The sequence below is a fragment of the Pseudorca crassidens genome, chromosome 5, assembly GCF_039906515.1.
Source record: "Pseudorca crassidens isolate mPseCra1 chromosome 5, mPseCra1.hap1, whole genome shotgun sequence".
NCBI classification, from domain to species: Eukaryota; Metazoa; Chordata; class Mammalia; order Artiodactyla; family Delphinidae; genus Pseudorca; species Pseudorca crassidens.
In genome coordinates this window covers 89,302,615-89,326,149 of record NC_090300.1, presented here as the reverse complement: position 1 = coordinate 89,326,149, position 23,535 = coordinate 89,302,615, and the positions used below count along the sequence as shown (strand labels likewise).

The 23,535-nt window shown below is 44.7% G+C and overlaps 1 protein-coding gene across 2 annotated transcripts in view; it reads right to left on the bottom strand.

Moving 5' to 3' along the window:
* Positions 1–1,557: 1,557 nt before the first annotated feature.
* The window catches only part of DRD3 (dopamine receptor D3), a 36,343-nt gene continuing 14,365 nt past the window's right edge, over positions 1,558–23,535 (bottom strand). Inside the window, exons 3-7 of one of the 2 annotated variants that reach the window (XM_067737265.1) lie at positions 14,707–14,849; positions 7,569–7,765; positions 3,066–3,201; positions 2,919–2,966; positions 1,558–1,779 (exon numbers count right to left, since the gene is read on the bottom strand). In XM_067737265.1, the coding sequence (XP_067593366.1) occupies positions 1,583–1,779; positions 2,919–2,966; positions 3,066–3,201; positions 7,569–7,765; positions 14,707–14,849 (721 nt within the window). In that variant the 3' untranslated portion in view covers positions 1,558–1,582. Of the gene's footprint in view, positions 1,780–2,918; positions 3,202–7,568; positions 7,766–14,706; positions 14,850–23,535 lie in introns of both variants that reach the window. The other variant, XM_067737264.1, reaches the window with a different exon arrangement.

Genomic DNA, 23,535 nt, shown 5'->3' with positions numbered 1-23,535 from the left:
TACAAGAACTAGTGGGCAGACAGCATTGTTGTCAACGATAACATTTAAAAATATTGGCATTAAAAGCATTCAGGAGTAACATAACTGACTCACTGGGGAGGGGATATATATTTCCTCTTTATATACTTAAGGGTTAGAGGAATAAGAAGGGGCAAGGGACACCTCAGATTCCATGTAAAATTCCTTTGTGAGGTTTTAACAGCATTGTAGCAGGTATCTGTCACGCCTATGCCCTAACAGGTCTTAACAGTAAATTTATTGAAGCTCAGGATGATAACATTTCATAAATTATCTACAGATTGTATCTTGATTCTGTAATCAAGAAGAAATAGCTTCTGTAGGTGAAAAGGTAAATGTGAGGATATTCAAGTTTCTTATAAATGCAATTTTGAATGACATTTACACATTGTTTCCATTATACCTTTAATCTCAGTTGTGAGAGGATGATGTTTAGCATCTGCATTAGGACTTTACAAAGACTGTCTATATGATGGCTTTGGACAGCTAGTCTGTCTCAGTTCTTGTGTCCTCTGGCAGTTTAGGTGGGTCCCTACCACCCTTAGACAAGTAACCTGCCAAATACAGGAGCAAGCGGTGGGCTCCTTGAGCGCAGGAGCTGTCTTATTCAATGTCATATATCCAGAACCTGGGAGGTGAATGGCACCTTGTAGACACTTAATAGTTAATGGGTTTCAGGGTCTGAAAGTATTGGATCTCTGTTAAGCAGGAGATGGAGATGCCTGGGTAGGAAAACCTCACGGAGTTATGAAAACACATCTAAAGCACGCTCTGAACCACAAGATTCAACAGTGATACTATAGTGGGCATTGCCGTTCCTTTGTCACTTAACATCCCCATCTTAAATTACTCTGGAACTGAGACTCTGAGAGTAAGGAAATGGCATCAAAGGGGCTTCTTAGCTAGAGCTAAAATACAGGGGGAGCAAGGTTTGAAAAGGAAGCCCAGGTCCCAGTGTGGGACCATGTTTCCCTCAGGGTGAGGAATTTCCCAAATCAAATGTAGCCAATCAGATTCTACAGAGAGGTGGAAGCATTGGCCTTGCTATTGTATTTCAGGATGCAACGAATGAAAGGAATGACCAAAGAGAGTGGGCCCACGAAAGTACAAGGTTGGCCTGACAGTTAATTAGAAGTTTGAAAGAAGTGAGACTGGCTGTCTGCAAGACGGTTTACTGGCTGAGATTTCAAGGACCCTTGGCAAGTTGAGAATGATGAGATCTGTTCATTTTTCCTTCGCTATAATGAATCATGCCTCTGATGAAAATTGTGTTTGTGTGTGGAGTCGTGTTCTATCATCTTCTCGCCGAATTACTGCTTATCACTTGGGGGCCTCCGAACGACTTGAAGATTGCCAGAGTGAAGTCAGAGTTTAGCTGGGGAGGTAGAACTGTCTGTTCTGGAGGAAGCAGTTCGTTACACCTGCTACTCAGGGACATCTTGCCTTCGGGAATCTTCTTCCCGCCACATGCCAGCAGACATCGCACTGTGTTTTGAGCAGGCCCTGGCCAGTGGCCCGGTGGCCTGGCAGCTAAAGGTGGGCACAGGGAGTCTTCCCTCCTCCTTCAGCAAGACAGGATCTTGAGGAAGGCTTTTCGGAACTCGATGTTGAAGGTGGTATAGATCACAGGGTTCAGGGCGCTGTTCACGTAGCCCAGCCACGTGGTGGCACTGTAGAGCTCTGGGGACACGTGGCATGCTTGGCAGTGGGTATTGAGAATGTGGGTCAAGAAGAAGGGCAGCCAGCAGACAATGAAGGTCCCTAGGTTGCAAAGGAAGAGAAAAACTGGGTCAGGGGTTTGTTTACTCCCTTTGTTGTAACGTGGAAATGAGTCACAGTTGTCTACTTTACGGCAGCTACTACGCTGGAAGTTTCACATACCCTTTTAATTTTTACACCAACCCTATGAAGCAGGTGTGATTAGTCACTTTTTTTTTTTTTAGGTGAGAAAACTAGATGCTAACATCTTTGATTCATCCCAAGCCTTTGCTCCTCAATCAGTTTTCTGGTTTGATCTTTAGATAGTCCTTCGCTAGTCTTTTCTACTTCTCAGTTCAATTCAAATATTTATTTTATGTCTATCCATGCAAGACATGTTCCTAGGTACTGATAGGAAAAAAAACTTTAAAGATGCAATTCATATAGTTAAGGTTGTTGAGGGGATTAACATAGAGGTTCCCTGGACATGAGAAGTCCCTAAGACATGAGTAGTTTGGGGCTTGTCTGTGACAGGGAACAGGATATGTTCACAGTCACTAACTCTGTATGGTACCGCAACTTATCAATTTTTAATTTCTTTATTTAAATAAATTTACATTTTTCTACTATAAAAACCAGCCCTGATTTTATACAGTATGGAAAACTGGGTAAATATGCAAAAGTAGAAAGAAGTGAAATAATCACCCACCACACAAAGACAATCAATCACTTTTGACATCTGAGTGAATTAATTTTCAGTCTTTTTTTCTCTGTATTTAAAATAATCTAGATGTTATAATACCATATGACAGTAGTCTTTTGGCATCCTCACATTTTTCATTTAATATTTTAAAATAGGTAAGCAGGTAGGAAATATCCAGTATGTGCTAGATGATTTAATGAATCATTATCTTACTTATTATTTGATTTATCCATTATAATTCCAAGTGATAGACACGAAACACAGCTCAATTATGTGACTTGTTCGGTTTCATAAATTTCAGTCTAGGTGTTTTGAATTTCCACCAGAGTTAAGATTTATTCACAAACTCTTTTCATTTACATTATAAACATTTATAAATATTACAGTCGTTGTATTTCCAATTTCTGTTAAATATGGTTACCTTAGTATCCTCCACCAGCGCCATTGAACTCAACCTAACCCAACGTAATCCAACCCATCCCAACTTAACCTGACTCACCAAGCACCATGACCAGCATCTGGGTTGCCTTCTTCTCCCGCAGCGGCACTCCCCGAGGTTGCAGGAGGCCCAGCTTCAGGGATGTCGACAGCCTGCCATTACTGAGTTTTCGAACCTCTAAGCTGAGCTTAGGTGCCATGGTGGGGCTGAGGGAGTTCCGAGTCCTCCCCTCCCTTTTCAACTCTCCTTCCCCTTCTTGGAAGCCTGGTCTTCCCAAGACAGTATCTTGGCAGATGCTGTAGTAGCGCTTCAGCTCCATGTGTGTCTGACCAGGGGAGAGGGGCTGTAGGTGTAACAAGAGAGGGTCCTGACATTTCTGGGGATATTGTTTATCTTCTGAATGTTCCTGAAAGGGAAACAGAATGCAGTGAAGGAAGAAGGAGCCATCATTCTGTAGGTGTGAAACCTACAGAGGGTGCATCTGAGAGTGGTGGGCTCATGGGAAGTTAAGGTAAACAAAATCTGCTTCCGCCTTTACAACTCAAAAGCACCTACCACATAAAGAACATTTGAGAATCACAATAATCCCTTGAGGAGGGCAGAATAGAATTATAGCCTGGCCTTTTTAAGGTAGAATGACCTGGATACACAGAGGAAAATGTTAAATGGCTCCAGTGAGATGTAAGCAGAAAAATCTGGAAAGTGGGAAACAATAAGACAAATGACTCAGTTTCTTCAACAAATAAATTGCAGTGACAACACCACCACCACTTACCAGGTATGGGTCTTATTTGAATTTTGATTCAAATAAACCAACTATAAAAAATCTGTAAGACAACTGGGGAAATTTGAACACTGACTGGATATTTAATGATAGTAGGGAATTATTATTAAATTTTTTAGTGTGATGTGGTATTGTGGTTACGTGTTTTAGAAAAGAGCCCATATCCTTTAGAGAGTCTTAGAGAAATATGTTTGGCTGAAATGTCGTTATGTTTGAAATTTGCTTCATAACAATCCAGTGGGGGTGTGTGAATGTAGGTGGGAGTGGAGTTGAAAGAAGACGGGGCCATGAGTTGATAACTGCTGGAGCTGGCTGATGACTACTGAAGGCTTAGTTATATTTGTCTTTCTACTTTTTTAGTTTTGAAATTTTCAATAATAAAAAGTTTTAAAAACCCAGGATTTTCATCTCAGCTTCCTACTTAGTTGATGCACCCTGGGCAAGTTAATTAAATGTCTCTGAGCCTCATTTGTAAAACAGAAAATAAATGAAAAGAAATAGGTTTGGGATGAACAGACTCTGAGAGTAGGAAACTGAAGATATGTGAAAGTTTCTGGTATTTTGGGAGGACGTGTGTGTGCCAACGTCTGAACTTCTTTCCGTGTTTGAAATATCAGATGCTGTGTCAATCTTGAGTAGAAGGCAGGACTCCCCAGCACCCTTACCAAAGCCATAAAAGCCAGATATTCACTTTCCCCGACCTCCCCACTGGGCAGCTAGAGCTCTGGTACCTGAACCAAGCCCAGCCAATTGGAGATTCGCACCTACAACCTTGAATTAGAGCTCATGAAGCAGGGAGACTTCAGAATTCATCTAGCGGTGGTGACAGTCAATGTTCAGTGTCCCAGGTATTTGAACCAGATTCTTCCTTAGGCATGAACAGCATCTTCTGAAGCTGTTCTTCAGCCTTCTCTTTGAGTCTGAGCTACTTGATATCCTTCCAGTAAATTCCTTTTTTATGTAAGTTAGTCAGTGTCAACAACCAAGAACTTTCACTAGTCTCTCCTTAGTTCAAGGAATCATAGTTTTCTAGACACACAGGGCTGGTACACTGTACAAACTTAGAAACATTGTTGAATAAATGAATGAATGTAAGTGGGCTTCAAGATTATTTAGTGTTTTAAAAACTGTGCTCCACAGAGGTGTTTGTAGGAATTCTATCATAACATAGTTTTTTTTTAAATGTGGTTTTCATTTTGATGGAATTTTCTAATAATTAATGTAAGTATACCATGTTTTATCTGAATGACCATTTGTAACCAAGATTATATTTTATGATTGAGCTGGCATCTAGTGATCTTCTAAAAGATGCATTATTTCTGAAACTAAAGGACTAGGGACAAATTTTTGAGAGTGCTTATGAAATCTCAGATTTGGGACTTCCCTGGTGGCGCAGAACTTAAGAATCCACCTGGCAATGCAGGGGACATGGGTTTGATCCCTGGTCCGGGAAGATCCCATTTGCCGCGGAGCAACTAAGCCCGTGCGCCACAACTACTGAGCCTGCGCTCTAGGACCCACGTGCCGCAACTACTGAGCCTGCGTGCTGCAACGACTGAAGCCTGTGCATTGAGGGCCCATGCTCCACAACAAGAGAAGCCACTGCAATGAGAAGCCCATGCACCACAGCGAAGAGTAGGCCCTGCTCGCTGCAGCTAGAGAAAGCCCACACAGCAACGAAGACCCAGCACAGCCAAAAAAAAAAAAAAAAAATTTATGAAATCTCCTATTTGAGAACACTGATCTAGTACAGCTTGTCTCCATTTCACAGATTTGGAAATTCAGTCATGTAGAAGGAAAGTGATTCTTCCAAAATTCTATATTGATGAGTGTACTTTTCAGCTCTCTCTGCAAACTTTTATCACCAGCTCCATGACTGACATGAAGAAACATTGGATTGCGTTGGATCTGCCTGGCAGAGCCCTCCACTCCCAGATGGCAGGACAGAACCTAATTCTCCACACTCCAGGCAACGCTAGCTTCTTGACTCTTCCATCTCTCCTCCGTAGTCAACGCTTTTCCTTCTTTTGGCCTTGGAGCCTTCTTGGACTTTAAATCTCTTATCTATTAAAAAAAATCATTTACAGCAAGAGTCTGTAACAGCTACATCCGGCCCGTGTAAAAGTGGTTAATTAACTGTACGGAGATTAGACAAAGCTTAGACGTTCATCGTTATGGGTTTTTGAAGCTTCATTCCTAATATTTACTTGGCTGTGGAGCTCAGGGAGAGGAACACTGGTCTTTTATCTAACACCTTCAGGCTCCATGCAGCACTTGGCTTTCTTGGGGCTGGTTTGAATTGGAAGGATAAGAATCAGGGTGACTATGAAATTGTCTCGTTTTCCCCCATATTTAATGGCAAATACGGCACCTGAAGTTTTCCCATTAGTGTCCCTTTTCGGCGTTTCTTGAATCTGCCCATGTCTGTTTCAGCAATGCCCTGTTTCCTCTAATGCAGGTTGTTCTGGATGGTATCTTCACAACACATCCAAGAGTCATTGGCTCTGGTCATTGGGATCTGCCTCAACAGTCCTATGCTTTTGGAATATTATTTGATAATGCCTATTCTGAAGCTCAAATCAGGCAGAGTCTCAGATCTGTTATTTATTACAGATGCAAGTGTGAGCTTGGCGCTAAATTTGATTTTGGGGTGGAAGTGGAATTAAGTCAAGCCAATGTCTTGAGAAAGTGTCTCTTATTCTTTTCCTACAGTCAAAGGCATGGCTTACTCACCATTTTTCCCCATGGCATCTGATGGAAATCTGGCCCTTATTGAAAAACTGTCACATAGGGTGCAACCGTAGCCAGGAAGACTAGGGTGGGTTGAAGGAGAAACAGTTGTGGGTTAAGCTCTATATAGTTGGACCATATAGGTGACAATGCTTTGAATACAGTGTGTTCATATCCTCCGTCTTGGGTCCTGACCTCCTATTTCACAGGGGCCAATATTTTTGCTCTACGCAAGTCTTAGGACTTTGAGTTTGAGGTTCTGATTCTCATTCAAGTCGTTATAGGTTGATCTAGACATCCAATGTGTACCTTCCTTCAACATCAAACTCAATTCTTACTCTATGAAGACTTTCCGGAGCATACTGACCTTCATCTTTTTATAACCTCTCCAGCATTTAATATTTAGATGCTTAGTTGTCTTCATCTCACATTTGGCAAACGTCCCAGTCAGTGTTGGGCTGCTCATTAATTTTGGGTGGAGGTGTGTTTTATCGGCTTGTCTAAGATTCTAAGCTACATGAAGGCAGAGGCTGTATAATATTCCTGCCGTCTCTTCCCTAGAAGATTGCAAGTGATTGGTATTCATCCATTCATGCTTCAAGTACACCTTGAAGCATGTGCCAGACACTGGAATGAACAGAATTCACAGCCCAAGCAATCAGAAGATTTCAGTGACCTTCCTTTTCAGAGCCTTGAAAGACCTAGTAAAATGTGTCATCAGCATCTCCCATTCCCTCATCTGGTTAGTGCCTCAACACAGAGGCAGATCTAGAAAGGACAAGAAGTTTCAATGGACCCCCCCAGTGATTCCTGATGTAATGATCTGGCCAAAAAGTCATTCCTGGAAACCCGGCATCAGCGAATGGTAAAGCTACCACCTTAAAACTTCATACCTGTGTGACATCTGAACAGCTGGCCATTTAGGGACAATGAAAGACTTTGAAGGGGAGCAGAAGAAGCCCAGAAGCTATCCTATCATCTTGCTAAGTCAAGTGTGCTCTAGGGAAGACTATCAGTGCACTTTTGAGATTGGATTTCCTACCTTTAAAGCCTAGCCAATATCTGCAGATTAAAAGGTGGGTATCAGATGTGGATCCTCGATGTGGCAGAACAGGCAAAAGCATGCACTGCTGGGCACAAGGCTGGAGGCCACGGGGCTGGGTGTTGTCTTCCTTCTGCCCCTCCAGGGTGCTTACCTGTTGGGGGAAGCCGGGCCTGACGCTGATGCACTGACTGTTCTGTCGAGTGAGGATCCGTTTCCGTCTCCTCTGTCTCAACACCACGTAGATCCTGGCATAGACGAGGACAGTCACTCCAAAGGGCAGGTAGAAGGACACCACTGAAGAGTAGAGGACAAAGTCAGGGTTGGAGATGGAGCAGATGCTGGGGTCTCCTGTGAGTGAGAGAAGGGGAGAGAGCAAAGTAGTTGGCCAAGGATGGGACCTCGGTGGGGAGCACAAAATATGACCTCACATCATGTGTGGTGTCTCCACCATCGAATCCACAGTGGAGCTTCGAGAAGCACTGGTCTGTCCCACCTACCCCCTCATCATGTCCTGGTCTATGTGCTGCCTCCTCCGTGGAGGCTTCCTTGCTTGATTTTCTCAGTCAGGAGCGACTCTTACTTCCTTTGTGCCCCACAGCCCTTTACTGTGCAGTTAGCACACATGGCCTGATTGTTAACTCGTGAGGGTGTCATGTCAGACACCTACATCGTCCTCTTGCTGAGAGTAGGAGGTCTAATTCATCCCGATGTCACGCACAGTTCACTAAAAAGAAAATTTACCGATGATCACATGCCAGACACTGCTCTACAATGGGGCTGCAAAGATGAATAAGACACAGTGTCCTCCCTTGAAGGAGCTCCCAGTCTAGACAGACAGACGATCCCTTCCGCATGCTGCGCTAAGCATCACAGAGGAACGCGGCCTGGGAGGCGGGGGTCGGGGGGTGTCACAGAGCAACAGAGCAAAGGCTCCCAGGAGGGGTGCGGCCCCCAGAAAAGGGCCTGCCTGTGTGGAGGCATCAGAGGATTGTTGCATGCAATGAAAGAAAGGAGGAAGGCTTCTTTGCTGAGAATGCCAGGTCCCCGGTTTTGAATCTGAGTTGTCGGGCAGGTGGTGGCTGAATGCAGGCAAGTCTGTTTCTCAGCGAATCCCAGTACTGCTCAGGGTTGAGATGGGAAAAGGGCCAGTAAACCCACTGTCATCGTGGGCAATGTGAATCGAGGCACATCCTTGCTTTATGTCCCGAAACGCTCCTGCCCTTCCTCCTTAGGGGGCCCTGCAACTTTGTCTTCTTCACTAGCAGATGTTGAGATCCCTCCAGTAGCCAGAGTAAGGCCTGCAACTTGCCCCATCTTGAAAAAGAAAGTGGAAGGAAACTAATATCTTCCAGGTGATTCCAAGGGCTTTCGACACATTATCTTACCTAATAAATGTGCAACATGATGTTGGCAGGTACCATTACTGTCTCTATTCTCAGATGAGCAGACTAAGGCTCAGAGCTATTCAGTAAGTGACCTAACAACACACAGCCTGGATGTGTTCCTCCAGTCATTTTGACCCCAAAACCAATGTTCTTTCTGTGATTTTGACTCTCCACCTCCCTCTACTATTGGGGCACGACAAATTTGCACTTTGTCCTGTCAGCAACAGGTGTTGGCACATCCAGCCAATCTTAATAAAGGGATGGGCATTCTCCAGCCCAAACTCTGGCCTCAGAAGATGCAGCCTCAGATGTGAACTGGTGGGGAGAGGGCCGTGGCCACATGGGCCCCTCATTCTGCTTCTTGGTCTACGGAGGTAGGTAGAGGCCAGGCAGCCTGAAGTGGGAGACCCAGGTCTCCATTCACTAACTGTGTGACCTTGGGCATGTTACTTAGCTATGCCAAGCCTCAGTTTCATGGTCTGTAAAAGAAGGACAAAAATATTGTCTCATGTAGTGGTTGTGAGACGAAATGGTAACTATTATTATCATTTATTCTTTACTATTATTTATTATATACTTCCTCCGAGCTCTTTGAACTTGAAAGGGAAGGTATCACTTGGAATGAAAATTTGGAGAGAGACTTATAGGGAACAATATTTGTGGGGGAGAGAAGGGAGCAACAGCTAAGAATTAAAACAAAATGAACAAGAAAGCATGTATTCAGTGCTCAGTCAGGCCTTTTAATGACGGCACTGCCACCAGAATCTTTATGAGCTACTCCCAATTCTCTGATTCTCTTGGTAGCAGGGTAAAATTCAGGTAAAATTAATGTCATCTCACCAAAGCCTATATCATCATCTTTTAGGAAATGACTCATAAAACTCTGAACAGTGGTCACCAAAATGGCATCTTCTGGTCTTCTAGGGGAGTGGGGTTGGGAGTAAGGATAGGGTGGCGGCTGGTGGTCCTTCTGAATCTGTAAGGAGCCACGCTGGCAGTGATCACCCCTCCCCTGCCGTCAGCTCCCCTGCTGTCAGCGTCTGACTATGATTGAAATGCCTCCTCTAATGAGGAGGTACCTCAGCACATTTTGTAGTGAGAGGGGGTCAGAGGGGTGGCAGGGTCACTTTCCGCCTATTCGTCTTGTCACCATCCTTGGTGTGCTAGATAGTCCCCATGCGTCTCTGCAGATATACCATCTACCCTTCTCTATCCTCCTCTGGGTTTTGGGAGGCTGACCTCTATATTTTATATATTAACTACGACATTTAAAAAGCCAGGAGCCAGAGTGGGTATAGTATGCTTCCATCTGTGTAAACATGGACACACACACACACTCACATGTGTCCATGCATGGGTGTGTGTATGCACTTGCTTCAAGCATGGCGTGCGGGGTCTTAGTTCCCTGACCAGGGATTGAACCCGTGCGCCCTGCAGTGGAAGCTCGGAGTCTTAACCACTGGATCTCCAGGGAAGTCCCGAGCATTATCTTTTAAGAATATGGGTGTTCACTTCTAGGGAGGGGACAGGGGGACTGGCAATCTAGGGTAGAAGGGAGACGTACAGGTAAGTCTGTATATATACCTCATTATACCTTATGTTTTATCATGTGCAAGTATTTATTTTTCCATTAAAAGCATTGAAATATTGAAACGTTGAAATATTGAAAGGATATGTATGAGAAACAGAGTGAAGAGAGAGCACATAGCTATTTCGAAATGGCTGATCAATGATCTTCAGTATACAGTCCCTGAACCTGCATTGTCATCCCTTCCTTCCTCTCCTACCTAAGAAACTGCTGCCTGTCCTTAGAGTTTTGCAGCCTCTCCCAGAATTTCTCCATGTTATGTGCCCCGTGAGGCCTGTCAGCAGGCAGAGTGATGCTGGAGGCTGTTGGGCAGTGAGTGGGGCCCTGCCCCAGCCTCCGCCAGACCTGGCCTGGGTGTGTGTCCTGTGGGCAGTGCAGAGTGAAACACCACACACAGCAATTCTGAAAGCTTCTCTCTGCTGAGTCCTGAGGAGGTGGTGAGGGCAGTGAGGCCCCCAGGAGCTAGGCTTCCCCAGGAAATGAGGTGCTTTGTCTTGATTATTTAACTGAAAGGGTAGTGTGCTGTCAGCATAACAGTTATTGAATGAACGAATACATGAATGATGAATAAATGAGCAAACTGTACAGATGAACATTTTCCATAAGTGCATCAGCGGTCACTAGCTGGAGCATAATAGGGAAGGCCAGGAGGCTACCCCCCATCCTCCGAGACTGGGATGTTTACCCCAACTAATCTCAACAGCTAAGGAGGAAAGAATGATGATGAGGACTCATCCACTGACTCATTCAACACAAGTTTACAGAGCACCCGCTGTATTCAAGGCGCTGTGCCCGGTGATACACTAAATACATTTCGGATGAGCCTAGTATTCTCTTTGTTCTTCTCAACCAAGTCCCCCTACCCCCAGATGCAGGGTTCTGAAAGCCAGGTGAGGCGTTCTATTGCTAAAATCTAAATAGCCCTCCTCCATTTCTTTGTTTCAGAGGAAAATTAAGTCAGTTGGTAGGACTTTCTCAACTTTAAGTTCTTCTGCCCTTGAAAGTTTCTTAAACCCTGGTCACCAGCTATTGCTTATCCATTCTGGAATTTTTAATAACCCAATAGCTATCTGATTTAACAGAAATTTAAATACTAGTTATTTTTCTTATCTGTAAAATAAAAGGGTCAGGGATCTTTCAGGTTTCCTCTAGTACTAACACTCCATCCTCTGCTGCCATCAGGGGCTGTTGACGATGTGATATTTGGCTCCTGACTGCTGGGTCTCTGCTGGGACCTGGGGCAACACGGGTCAGCCAGGCCCCACAGTCCTGGAACTCTCTGTGACCCAAGATGCTGCTTTATGTGTGCATCCAGACATGCATGTCACTCTTTTTCGGGCAATGAGAGCAATTCCAAGATAGAAGAACCTGAAGTTCAACTTTCCTCTACGTTACGTTCTCTGACAATTCAGAGTCCCACGTGGCAGCCCAATTCCTTAAAAGAAGAGCCCTGCCAGAAAGTTCTGTTTTGTGTTGCACCTCATGAAAGTCCAGCCACTGCCAATATCAGGTGTTGTTGGCAGTATCCTGCCCTTTTCTCCTTCTCACAGGAGGAGTAGAAAAAAATGGCCGAGAGAAGTCATTTATATTGGGCTTTTGAATGAACTTGGGAAATTCCTTAGAGCTGTAAGAGGTGCTGGAGAAACCCACGTCTATCAAGATAATGAAGCTTTGCTGTGAAGGTCAGACTGAGGCAGAGAAGGCCAGTGGGGCTTCTCTGCCTTGAGTCCTGCTTACGAATTCCCTGAGAGCAGAGCAAGGACTACCACTGTTTAGATATCCCTTGGAGCAGGGGCATAGTTAAATTTTGAGGCACAGGAACATTTTCTAATACATAATAATAATAACAACAATAACACTAGCTAGTATCTACTGGGCTTTTACAATGGACCTGACACGAGCACAATACATGAATACGTGGAGAGCCTTCTGTAGCCTAATTAATAAATTTAAAAGTAAGAGACAGAGAGAGAGAGAGATGAGAAAGAAGTGAGCCTATACGTGGTAAGTCATGAGCCTTTTTTGCCTTCTCAATTCTATATTTGAAAATCCTTTTGGAAAGATTTTTCTGAGTTTTGTTTCTGAAACAATAATGATCTCACTGGTGGCAACAAAACTGCATTAGGTCCTCATTCTTCTTCACTTTATATGTTGACTTTAACTGGAAACTCTGTCTAACGTCAGATTTTGACTAAGTGTTACCAGGTTGTGTGTGTGTGTGTGTGTGTGTGTGTGTGTGTGTGTGTGTGTGTGTGTGTGTGCGCGCGCGTGCGCCCACGCGTGCACATGAGAAAGACCGCCCCTGCCAGCCTCTAAGAATGAGGAAGAGGAATCACTCGGCCCAGCAAAAGTTGGTGGGGCTTTGCTGCTGGCCGGGTTAAGGATTGCCTTGGTCTAGCAGTGGTAGGAAGTGGCCCATACTACAAATTCCAACTTAGAAGGCATTTTCTCATAGAAACATGGATATAAAGGTGGCTTAGTTATCGGACTAACCCCCAAAGCACATTTAGACTCATTGAAATGGTATTTGAGCGCCAGAGTCAGCTTCTACAGTCGTGTTAGAGAATGTCGCCTTGGTGCATGTGCGTGCACACACATGTTTGTGTTTATAACGTGACATTGGTGACCGATAATGGGAAGCATTAAAGAGTAACGCAAAGACAATAACAACATATTTTAGGAACACCCTGAGTTAACCAGGCACATCTTTGTTGGATAACTTGGCTACTTAACCTCTAATGCAGCAGAGAAACAAGCCTAACCTTGAGCAGGTGATATGTGTTTCGCACATCTATGTATGTTATCCCAATTTAATCCTCACTTACTTGTAAAAGAACTCTGTGAAGGAGGTAGAGTGGAGTTATAACATATGTAGGCTTAGATTCTAGAGTCAATGAAAATTATAGGGAGTCAAAATTCACCCTGAATCACATATAAAGATATGCATGGTTTGATTACAACCCTGAACAGTAATAAGTAAAGACATATGACACATGCAGTAATATGTCATCTATTATAAAGAGTTCAACCTAACATATAATTTTAGAGATGAAGTTGCTGGACTTACTTGTAGGAGGCCATATATAAAAATAAATATTGAAAACTTCCTAACTACATAGACCTGGTCCACATACTTGATTTTGTTCAAGTTTATGCTGTGCTATATTGTTATCCCAAATTTATCAACAAGGAAGCTTAACTTAGAAAAGTTAAGTAACTTGTTCAAGCAGACGCAGCTGTTAAGCAGCCGAACTGGAGTTTGAATCTAGATTTTTCTGACTCCAGAGCCTCTGTCTTCCTAAATGTATTTTGACTTCTAAATAATTGACCAGCAAATGACTCTTTGAAGACTATATATAAGTTAAGAGTTTCCTGTATTTATATGTAATGTGTTACATATAATATATCTGTATATACATAAGTACACAGCTACGTGACTTGTACATATATACCAGCAATTCATGAACCTGGAACATAGTAGGAATTGAATGAATCAATTCAAATGGAGAAAATAAGAAATCCAGATGAACACTAGAACATGAGTCAATCAGTTCTCTCTTAGTGAACACTCTGTTTATTTTCAATACCTGTAACTATACTATATGTGCTAATACTTTCCATTCAACACATGAAATTCTTGAGGCTGAAAGATGGTCATGGAACAGACACTGAAGGCACTGTGAGGTGTCAGTTTGGATTGGTGTCATATCTAAAATCCCAGACAACTCAGATATACACATTGTTCATCCATTTGTCCATCCACCCATCCATCCATCCATCCATCCATCCAATAGAAGATGTACCATGTGCCAAGCACCATGGCCAAAATTTTTGTATATTAAAAAATATAAAATACGTCCTCCAGTAATTTAGGAATTCATCCTAGTTCCCAAACACCAGAAATGACTTTTATTGAATAAAAAGTTAGAACTGTATACCCTACTCCAGGGCTTTCATGATATGTTATTTTGCATTGTAAATCCATTACGAATTACCATCTTTTCGTTAGTAAACTTCACCTGAATTATTCATATAGCATAGTTTTTTAACTGGCACATTTCTTCAAATGAATACAATGGCTTTTCTTTCAAAATAGGAGTAAGCAGACTTTTCATTAATTGGGGCAGAACATTATTCCTGTGCCATTAATTGAAGAGGTTTTGTTTTCTATTTTATTCGTAATCAATAAAGGCCAACGCTTTGCAGTCTATAGCATCCTCATTTGATTACATTGACCAGGGGTCAGAGCACCACTCACAACCATTCAGATGTGCTGTGAATCACGCCGCTATTGGAAGTGGGGCCGTCATTGTTACCTGTGGTGTTGAAGCCAAAGAGGAGAGGGCAAGACACAGCAAAGGCCAGCACCCAGACAGCCGTGATCATGAGGGTCACGCGCCGACAGGAGCTCTGTCCTGTGCCATGTTGGTAGTGAACTGGCATGACCACTGCAGTGTACCTGTGAAAGGGAGGGGAGAGAGGATAGACATGATGAGAAAGGTTCTAAAGACAAGTTGAAAGAGTTTACTAGAGAAATACTCAGGTTGATAACATGTGGCAGGAGAAAAATAATTTGGTTCGAGAAACTTAGAGAGAAAGGGGTATTTGAGCGAACATAGCAGAAAGGCTGAGACAAGATAGATGAAGTACTCATTGAGGGAGGTGAGCAGAGAAAGGGAGAAAGAATAAAAAGCATAGCATAACAACACTGGGTTGCCGGAGAGCTTCTTACCAATGCTGGTTGACGGCCCAGCATATCCCAGCCTTATATTCACACACCCTTAACCTTGAAGACTCTAGATGCTGGTTTGTGTGCCTTTACGTTCTCCCACAGTTTTTCAGATAATGATGGAACTGTGCCCAAAGAGGATGTTTAGCCCTGCCTGTATCCTAACATTAATTCTAACCCTCGTAGTGACAACTATTCCAAGTAGCAGAGATTTTGTAAATAGAGATGAGTAATATCCAATGAAGGTTTATTTTAAAATCAAGTTTTCATGCTGTCTTAATCTGCTTGGGCTGCTATATCAAAAATACCATACACTGGGTGACTTAAACAATAAATATTTATATTTCACAGTTCAGGAGGCTGGGAAGTCCAGCATCCATGTGCTGGCAGATTTGGTGCCTGGTGAAAACCCACTTCTTGGCTTGTAGACGGCAGTCTTCTTGCTGTGTTCTCACACGGTGGGAGGGCTGAGGGGAGCTCTCTGGAGTCTCTTTTATAAGGGCACTAATCCCATGCATGAGGGTGGAGCCCTAATCACCACCCAAAGGTCCCACCTCCTATACCATCACATTGGCAGTTAGGATTTTAACATATGAATTTGGGGAGGGGGGCACAAACATTCGCTCTACAGCACATGCTTTTACACGGTCGAAGCACAGTTTCTTATTCCTGTTGGATATTGTTGTCTTTTCTGTGGTATATCCACACGTACATTTACAGCTGCTTATTGGACTTACCTGCACGATTGCTCCATGGTTGTCCCAAACTCAAATTATCTGAAATAGATCTTCCTATTTCCCTACATCTCTTAATCTGCTTCCACTTCCTGCCTTTCTTCCAGACATCCACATCCAACATTCAGGCTTTTTGACTCTTCTTTGGCCCTTCCATATCATTTGCTCACCCATTCATTTAGCCTTTCATTCATTCAGTATTTATTGAGTTCTCACTATATACCAGGTCTTATTCTGGAAATACAGAGATGTGAAAATGGGACATTGTCTCTGTCCTTACTGAGCTGGGAGTTGAGTGGAGTAGATAGATGAAAAAAATGCTAATATAAAATGAGTATCACGAAGGAAGTAAGCTGGGTGATGTGTTTAAGGATAGTGGAGGATGTAAAGAAGGGGCAAATGACATAAGTGGGTAGGGAAATGAGTGGGGTGAGAGGGAGCCAGTCATGAGGGAAGGTAGGAGAAGAACATTTTAGGCAGAAGGACAGCAGGTCCTGTAAATTTACCCATTATGGTATCTTCCCCATTATCCATGCATTTCTTTTCTACCACTTTTTCTCTGTGATGGCCACAGCCTCCTGGCTGGTCTCCTATTGCTAAGTCCCCAAATAGATTTCATCATGTCCACCCCACCCCATGTTTCCCCCGACTCAGATGAAAACTGTCTGAAATAGGCATAATTCTAAGATGGCCCCCAAGATTTATGCACTGTAGAACTAGTAGAAATTCTGTGATTAGATTACAAATCAACAGACTGAGTAAATCAAAAAGGAGATTATCTTGGGTGAGCCTGATAATTATCAAGGTGAGCCCTTGAAAGGGACTGAGCCCTTCCTTAATTCAGAGAGATTTAAAGCATGAGAAATCATCCTCCTGGCCTGCAAGGGGCAAACTGCCGTGTTTGGGGAAACATCATTTGGCAAGGAACAGCAAAAGGCCTATGTGAGCTGAGAACAGCCCCTGGTTGACAACCACCAAGAAAGTGGGAACCTCAATCTTATAACTGCAAGGAACTGAATTCTACTGACTACCTGAATACGTTTGGAAGACGAAAACACAAGTCAGCCTACACCTCATTTTCAGCCTTGTGAGACCCTTAGCAGAGAACCTACCTACATGGTGCAGACTTTTTGACCTGTGAGATTAAAAATGGATATAAAGTCACTACATTTGTGATAATTTGTTACACAGCAACAGAAAACAAATACAACGTCAATACTTAGCCTTCCTCAACATGACCCCAACTTGCCCAGCCAACCTGACCTTCCGTTGGACCCTGACACTTAACATATAACTGCAGCCATACTGGCCTAGTGACGGGTTATCTTCAACAGTCTTTGTTCAATCCATTATCCCTTTTCCTTCCCTGGGTAGCTCATTTTTTCTCTCCTTTAATCCCAGATCAGCTCTCCAGTAACCTTCCCAGTCCTTCTATCTTACAGAACCTCTAACCCTGAATGCATAGCACTCCTATGCCAATCAATCACGTTGCCCTTCTGCCTGCATTACTGGACTTGCCTCATGGCTGGAGAGAGATAGACCCCATAGGATTTAAGTTACTTAATGGCTCAAATCATCTTATAGCCTTGGTATTCCATATAGGTCCTTGTACAAAGCAAGTAGTAAGAAGCTGTTGACTGCCTCATGGACTCTGAAGGCTTCCTTCCTCATAAGAGAACAATTCTAATCCTAGCCCAGCTCAAGGGATCTAATATATATAGCTGGGTCTACATATGCTCAATTTTTATTTATTTATTTATTTATTTATTATTGAAGTATAGTTGATTTACAATATGTTAGTTTCAGGTATACAGCAAAGTGAATCAGTTATATATACATTCTTTTTCAGATTCTTTTCCCATATAGGTTATTACAAAATATTGAGTATAGTTCCTGTGCTATACAGTAGGTCCTTGCTTTATCTATTTTATATATAGTAGTGTGTATATGTTACTCCCAAATTCCTAATTTATCTGTCCTGTCCACCTTTCCCCTTTGGTAAGCATAAGTATTTTTCTATGTCTGTGAGTCTGTTTCTGTTTTGTAAGTAAGTTCATCTGTATCATTTTTTTTAGATTCCACATATAAGTGATATATGATATTTGTCTCTCTCTGTCTAACTTTACTTAGTATGATAATCTCTAGGTCCATCCATGTTGCTGCAAATGACATTATTTCATTCTTTTTTATGACTGAGTATTATTCCATTGTATATATATATACCACATCTTCTTTATTCATTCATCTGTTGATGGACATTTAGGTTGCTTCCATATCTTGGCAATTGTAAATAGTACATATGCTCAATTTTTCATTGTCTCGTCAGTGTCCAGGGGACCTGGAGGCCAGATGCAGAGCAGGAACCCCCTTAGCTCCTCTTGTGCACCTCAAGGCTTGGGGCTGAGGAAGGGAAGGACAGACCCTGGGCTGGAGGGGGTGGGGTAGTGCTCCCTGATGCTCCTCCTATATGTGCCAGCCACCTGACTCATCTGCCTCATATGCATCTGGCCTTAGAGTTCACGTGTTAACATTTGTATCCCCAAAGAGCAGCCTGAGAGTCAGCTCTGAGGGCTGAGATGGAGGCAGACTCTGCAGAACTTGGCCTTGGCACCCTAACATGTGACAGAGGTGGCTTCTTTGTCAAGAGGGAGAAATAGAGTCCTTATTTAATAAGGTCAAATTACGATCCCACCACCAGCCTCAAGGAAGGCCCATGACAACCCAGTTCCCTTCTCCTGATGCACATACACTATAGATCCTCCCTTGAATCCCTAACTTGGCGATAAAGGAGCAGGGCAAGCAGCACCTGGCACTCCTCCAGGCCTCTCACTCTCTCAGGACTTCTGACTCTGCTGGGGCAGTGAGCTGGGGCTTCACGTCAAATATGTCAACCAGGGTCTGGCCCTCAGCAGTGATCCCTGAGGCACCGTGGAGGAGAGGCTGAGCCTGAAGCCCGCAGCTGTCCTGGCCAAAGAGCTGATGAGGGTCAGGAAGGAAAGGTATGGCACACTTCTTCCTGTCCAGACCTGTTGGCCTTCATTTACATAATGACCTTGGACGTAAAAGAACCCGACCATTCCATAATTTGGTAGTGTGCTGCTAAATGCCTAACAACTGGCTCTGCAGGTGAAAAAAAGCCCTAATTTATACCATTTGTCAATTTCTGTGGTACAAATACTCCCACCATTGTCCACTTCAAGTTACACCAATGGTTTAATAACCGGCTCAAAAAACTAAAATTTTGCCAATCAGTTCCCACTAGCCATTACAAGCTGACTCCAAGCCCACCACTGAACGTTGCACACTTTCCCAGATCCGCTTTAATATTCAGCAACTTCTTGGAGACTCCCATTAATTCAATGAGTCAGTAAGTGTAGGGAGCATTGGCTCCATTTCATAAAGGAGGAATCAAGGACATAGAGAGGTTACATGATGAAATCAAGTTCCCACAGCTGGTGGTACCAGTCTCCGAGGCCAGGTCTCTCCTGGGTGCCCTGCTCCCTGCCAAGGGCACTGCCAAGTCTCTGAGGCCTTACGGGGGACAAGGGCTTCCTCAGGAAACGTGGCACTGAAAGGTGGTTTGTACTTTGAGAGCATCGTGGCTACCCAGAAATGAGTTACCCCATCAATTAGCTTGATTGTATTAATTTCCGGGGGTCCTGTTAAAACACATATTCCAAGGCCACACCCTTGGATACTTGTTCCACTCCAGAAGTTTGTATTTTTTTTTTTTTGTGCGGTACGCGGGCCTCTCACCGTCGCGGCCTCTCCCGTTGCGGAGCACAGGCTCGGGACGCGCAGGCTCAGCGGCCATGGCTCACAGGCCCAGCCGCTCCGCGGCACGCGGGATCCTCCCGGACCGGGGCACGAACACGCGTCCCCTGCATCGGCAGGCGGACTCTCAACCACTGCGCCACCGGGGAAGCCAGAAGTTTGTATTTTTAACAAGCAAGTGCATCTTACAAGATTAGACAAGTTGGAGAAAGTCTGCATTAGGGAAAATTTCTGTGTCAAAACTCTTGTTAACTTGGGTAAGAAGTGAGAGATGAGACTACGTTTACCACTGTTACATTTATATAGTTTTTCTTCTTAGTTTTAAAACATGATTAAGCTTTTAGAATAAATGAGACCCCCCCACCCCCCCGCGCCAAATTTGTTTCTAGGGTGAAAAACGCCAGGAAGCTTGCCATCGGGGCTGAAACACAGAGGCTGTTCCGGCATTGGCCATCGGAGGGCACCAGAATGCAGCAAGAACCCAGCCAGCGCGGCGGGGTGAGAAGTTCACGGCTCACCTGGGGGCTCTCCAGGCCCCCAGTGGGGAGGCGGGGAGGGAAAGCTCGGCCCCCCTGGTTCCTGCAGCCCTGCAGGGACCCTGAATTCCAACTCAAGCAGACTGCTCAGCCTCTGATCTCCTCCCGAATCGATCGCAGATGACCGACCGCAGGCCAGGGCAGGGCTGGGCGTGGGCCCGGCGCTCACCCGGCTCTTCCGGGTCTTCGGTCAGAGCGTGAGCGCGCGCTGCGCGTGCTGCCCAATCGCTACCTGGCCAGCCGCCTCCTTTTGAGCTTCTAGCTTTTTGGGTCTTTTCTGGCGTGGCCGGAACGCTGGCAGTGTGCTCAGTGGGTAAGTCACTGGACGTTGGAAACAGACTGATTAGCGTCTGAATTCCGCTTGGCCTGCAGCTGAACCTTGTGACCTGGACCACAGATGTGACTTCTTTGAGACCCAGTTTCCTCATCGCACAAGGGGGATAATGAGTCCGCCTGATAGAGCTGTTATGCGTATTGAATGCGATGATCTCTGGGAAGTTTTTTAGCACAATGCCCGGTCCATCTTAAGCATTCAAAAAATAGTATTATTATTATTGTCATTATTATTGTGCTAGCCCAAGGGATCTGTGATTGTTCGTATCAGTGAGTTTAGGGGTGTCTGCCCCTTATTCCTGATTATCAGGGAACATTAAATTTATTTATTTCTCAAACAAACAAGTATACAGCACTTTCTAGGTGCCAGGCAACTGTTCGAAGTCCTTTACAAACATTAACTCATTTACTCTTCATAACAACGCTTTTGCTCTGATCTCCCCTAAACAGGTCAGGGAACTGAGGCCCAGTGAGGTTAACTGACTTGCTCAAGTTCACCTTGCTATTAAGTGAAAGAGCCAGGATTTCCAGCCATGCAGTGTGACCCAGAGCTAGGGGCCCAGAGTAGGCTAAGCCTCTGAGAAAGGCAGTGAGCTGGAGTAGAAAGAGGCTGGCTGAACCCCCTCTCCTGCACCTACCAGCTGTGTGGTCTGGGCAAGGTTACCCACACAGTCTAGTCTTAAGAATCCTTACCTGTAGAGTGCGGGTAATACACCTACCTCGCTGGGATGTCGTGAGGGTTAGCGATAATGACAAGCTCTTGGTGCCTGGCATGTAGTACATGCTAAAGAAATGGTAGCTATTTCTACCGCTGTTGCCTTTAGATTCACTCAAGTTAGGATTAGCACAGAGGTAGCCAGGGCATTGAAGACAAAGGAAATGTGACTGGTTTAGTCCCAGGAAATAGCACCTAGAAAACTGGGTGCCGGCATGGCCAGAGGCCCCTCCCTCGGTGTCCCATCCCCGCCTCCACCAATGAAGGGGCCAGACAGACTGGTGGTGTGGGAGTTGGGAGACTCAGATTCTAGTTTCAGACCTAAGAGGCTACGGGTCCCCATGGGGGCATTTAGTTTAACTCATTTCTGCACAAATGAGTTAAACTCTAACGCCCCTTAAGACTCCCAATTCTGTGACGGGGGTCCGTGGGCTTGTCACTCTGCTGAAGGTTTCAGGATCCTCACAGAATTCGACCTCTGCCTGGGGCCCTGTCCCCAAGTGGGAGGGGTGTGTGTGTGAAAAGAGGAAGGTGCGTCCCGGGGAAGTGGCAGTGGGGGAGGAAGGAGGCTGGGCTGGGTGGGAGGACCTGAGTCTAACTCCCCGCCTGGGTTTAATGAGCCCCCGAGCTCTGTGAGGGCTGCTTTTCACCACCTTTTATTTGGTCAGACAGGGGGCTCAATAAATCTTTAGTTCCGTGGACTCCCCTCACGGAATGGTTGAAGGAGAAAGCTTTTTGCAAATGACTGGAAAGCCCTTTGCAAATATAAAGTGCTTATTTAGATGCAAACTAAAAATCCAAGGTGCCTGTGACTCATCTGGTACCTATTGTGCTCGCTGCAGAGACGCGGAGGCTTGCCTGTGTGATGGGTGCCGTTTGAGAGCCACTTAAAGAACTCCCTGGTGAATGAATTTGGTTGCATTATTCCTGGGCTCCTTGCGGAGGACTCGAATTCTCACCGCTTGCTCGGATCTTGTCCTGCTCCTTTGACACTTTCTCAGCCCTCTCCCCGAGCTAGTTCTGACCCAGGATGTGGCGGGAGGGGGCTGGCCTACTGGGAGGCAAGGAGCCAAGGGCGGGTTAGGGGGTTGTGCTCACCCACTCTGCTTTTTACAAAAGAAAAGGCGGCATTAATCCCAACATCCAGAGCTATGCCTACGAATCTAATGACAATGGCATTACTTGCTTTCAAAACCCCTTTTATCATTTCCTTTTCTTTCCTATCTCTTACCACCCTGTTATTACAGATCAGGGCTTCATGACCAAAAAATGCTGAATCCATTTGGTCAAGTTTGTCAGACGGGTGACTAGCATTGTGTGAAGACCAAAGGTCTGCATGAATGACTGCATTTTTAATGAATTGACCAACTATTTGGCATCCCATGAACAGAATTTAATGCTGTGTACTGCAAACTGCTGTGAAGGATAATGGAGACGGCTTTTCCAAGGCCTATTTTCAGTCCTAGAAGAGAAAGGAGGCTCCATTTGAAGTTTGGTGAGGATTGGTTCCTATAGACCTACAGGCCAAGAGGGCTGCATCCTTGTCCTTTGCGGTCTAAGGCAGGACCTGTTCCTCAGGTTGCAGGTAGGTGAATGGTATGCATTCTGGGAGTTCTCCCCGTATGGGACAGAAGCCAGTTCAAGGTTTGTTCTTGGTTGTATCTACTAGGTGGTGCAAGTAGAAGCGTGTGTTAAGCATGACCGCTGCCAACAAAATGGTGCTTTTGTGCAAGTTACAAAAAGATACCCTCTCCTGGCTGGTAAAGGGCACCCTCTCTTGGTTTCCTCAAGGCTTGGCAATGAAGCCCTTGGCTGAATTCAGTTCCCACACTCCAGGGCACAGCCTGCACAGCCTCACCTGCCAGCGGCATGTGTGAGAATGTGTGTGGGTGGAGTGTATAGGCCACACTTTCCAAGATGGTAGAGGGTAGGGTCGGACCTGGAAGGCTGGGAGGGGGCTGTCCCAGAGCCTCTTCTAGAAGCTCTCTTTATACAGTTCTTCCCTCCCTCCTCCAAGGCTGATCTGATCCTACTCCCTCATGTCCTTTCTGAAGGTGCATATTTGTGATATAAGCATTGGCTACCCTCAGGCAGGGACCACCGGATTCAGGATTCAGTTAATATTCCCTTTTTTTTGGCCGCGCCAGGTGGCTTGCGGAATCTTAGTTCCCTTGCCAGGGACTGAACCTGTGCCCTCTACAGTGAAAGCACGGAGCCCTAACCACTGGACCGCCAGGGAAATTCCCTGGTTTAATATTCCTTGTTCAAAGCTCTGTAATAGGCACAGCAGGGAGATTCACAGGTAATGAGGAACTAGGATGATA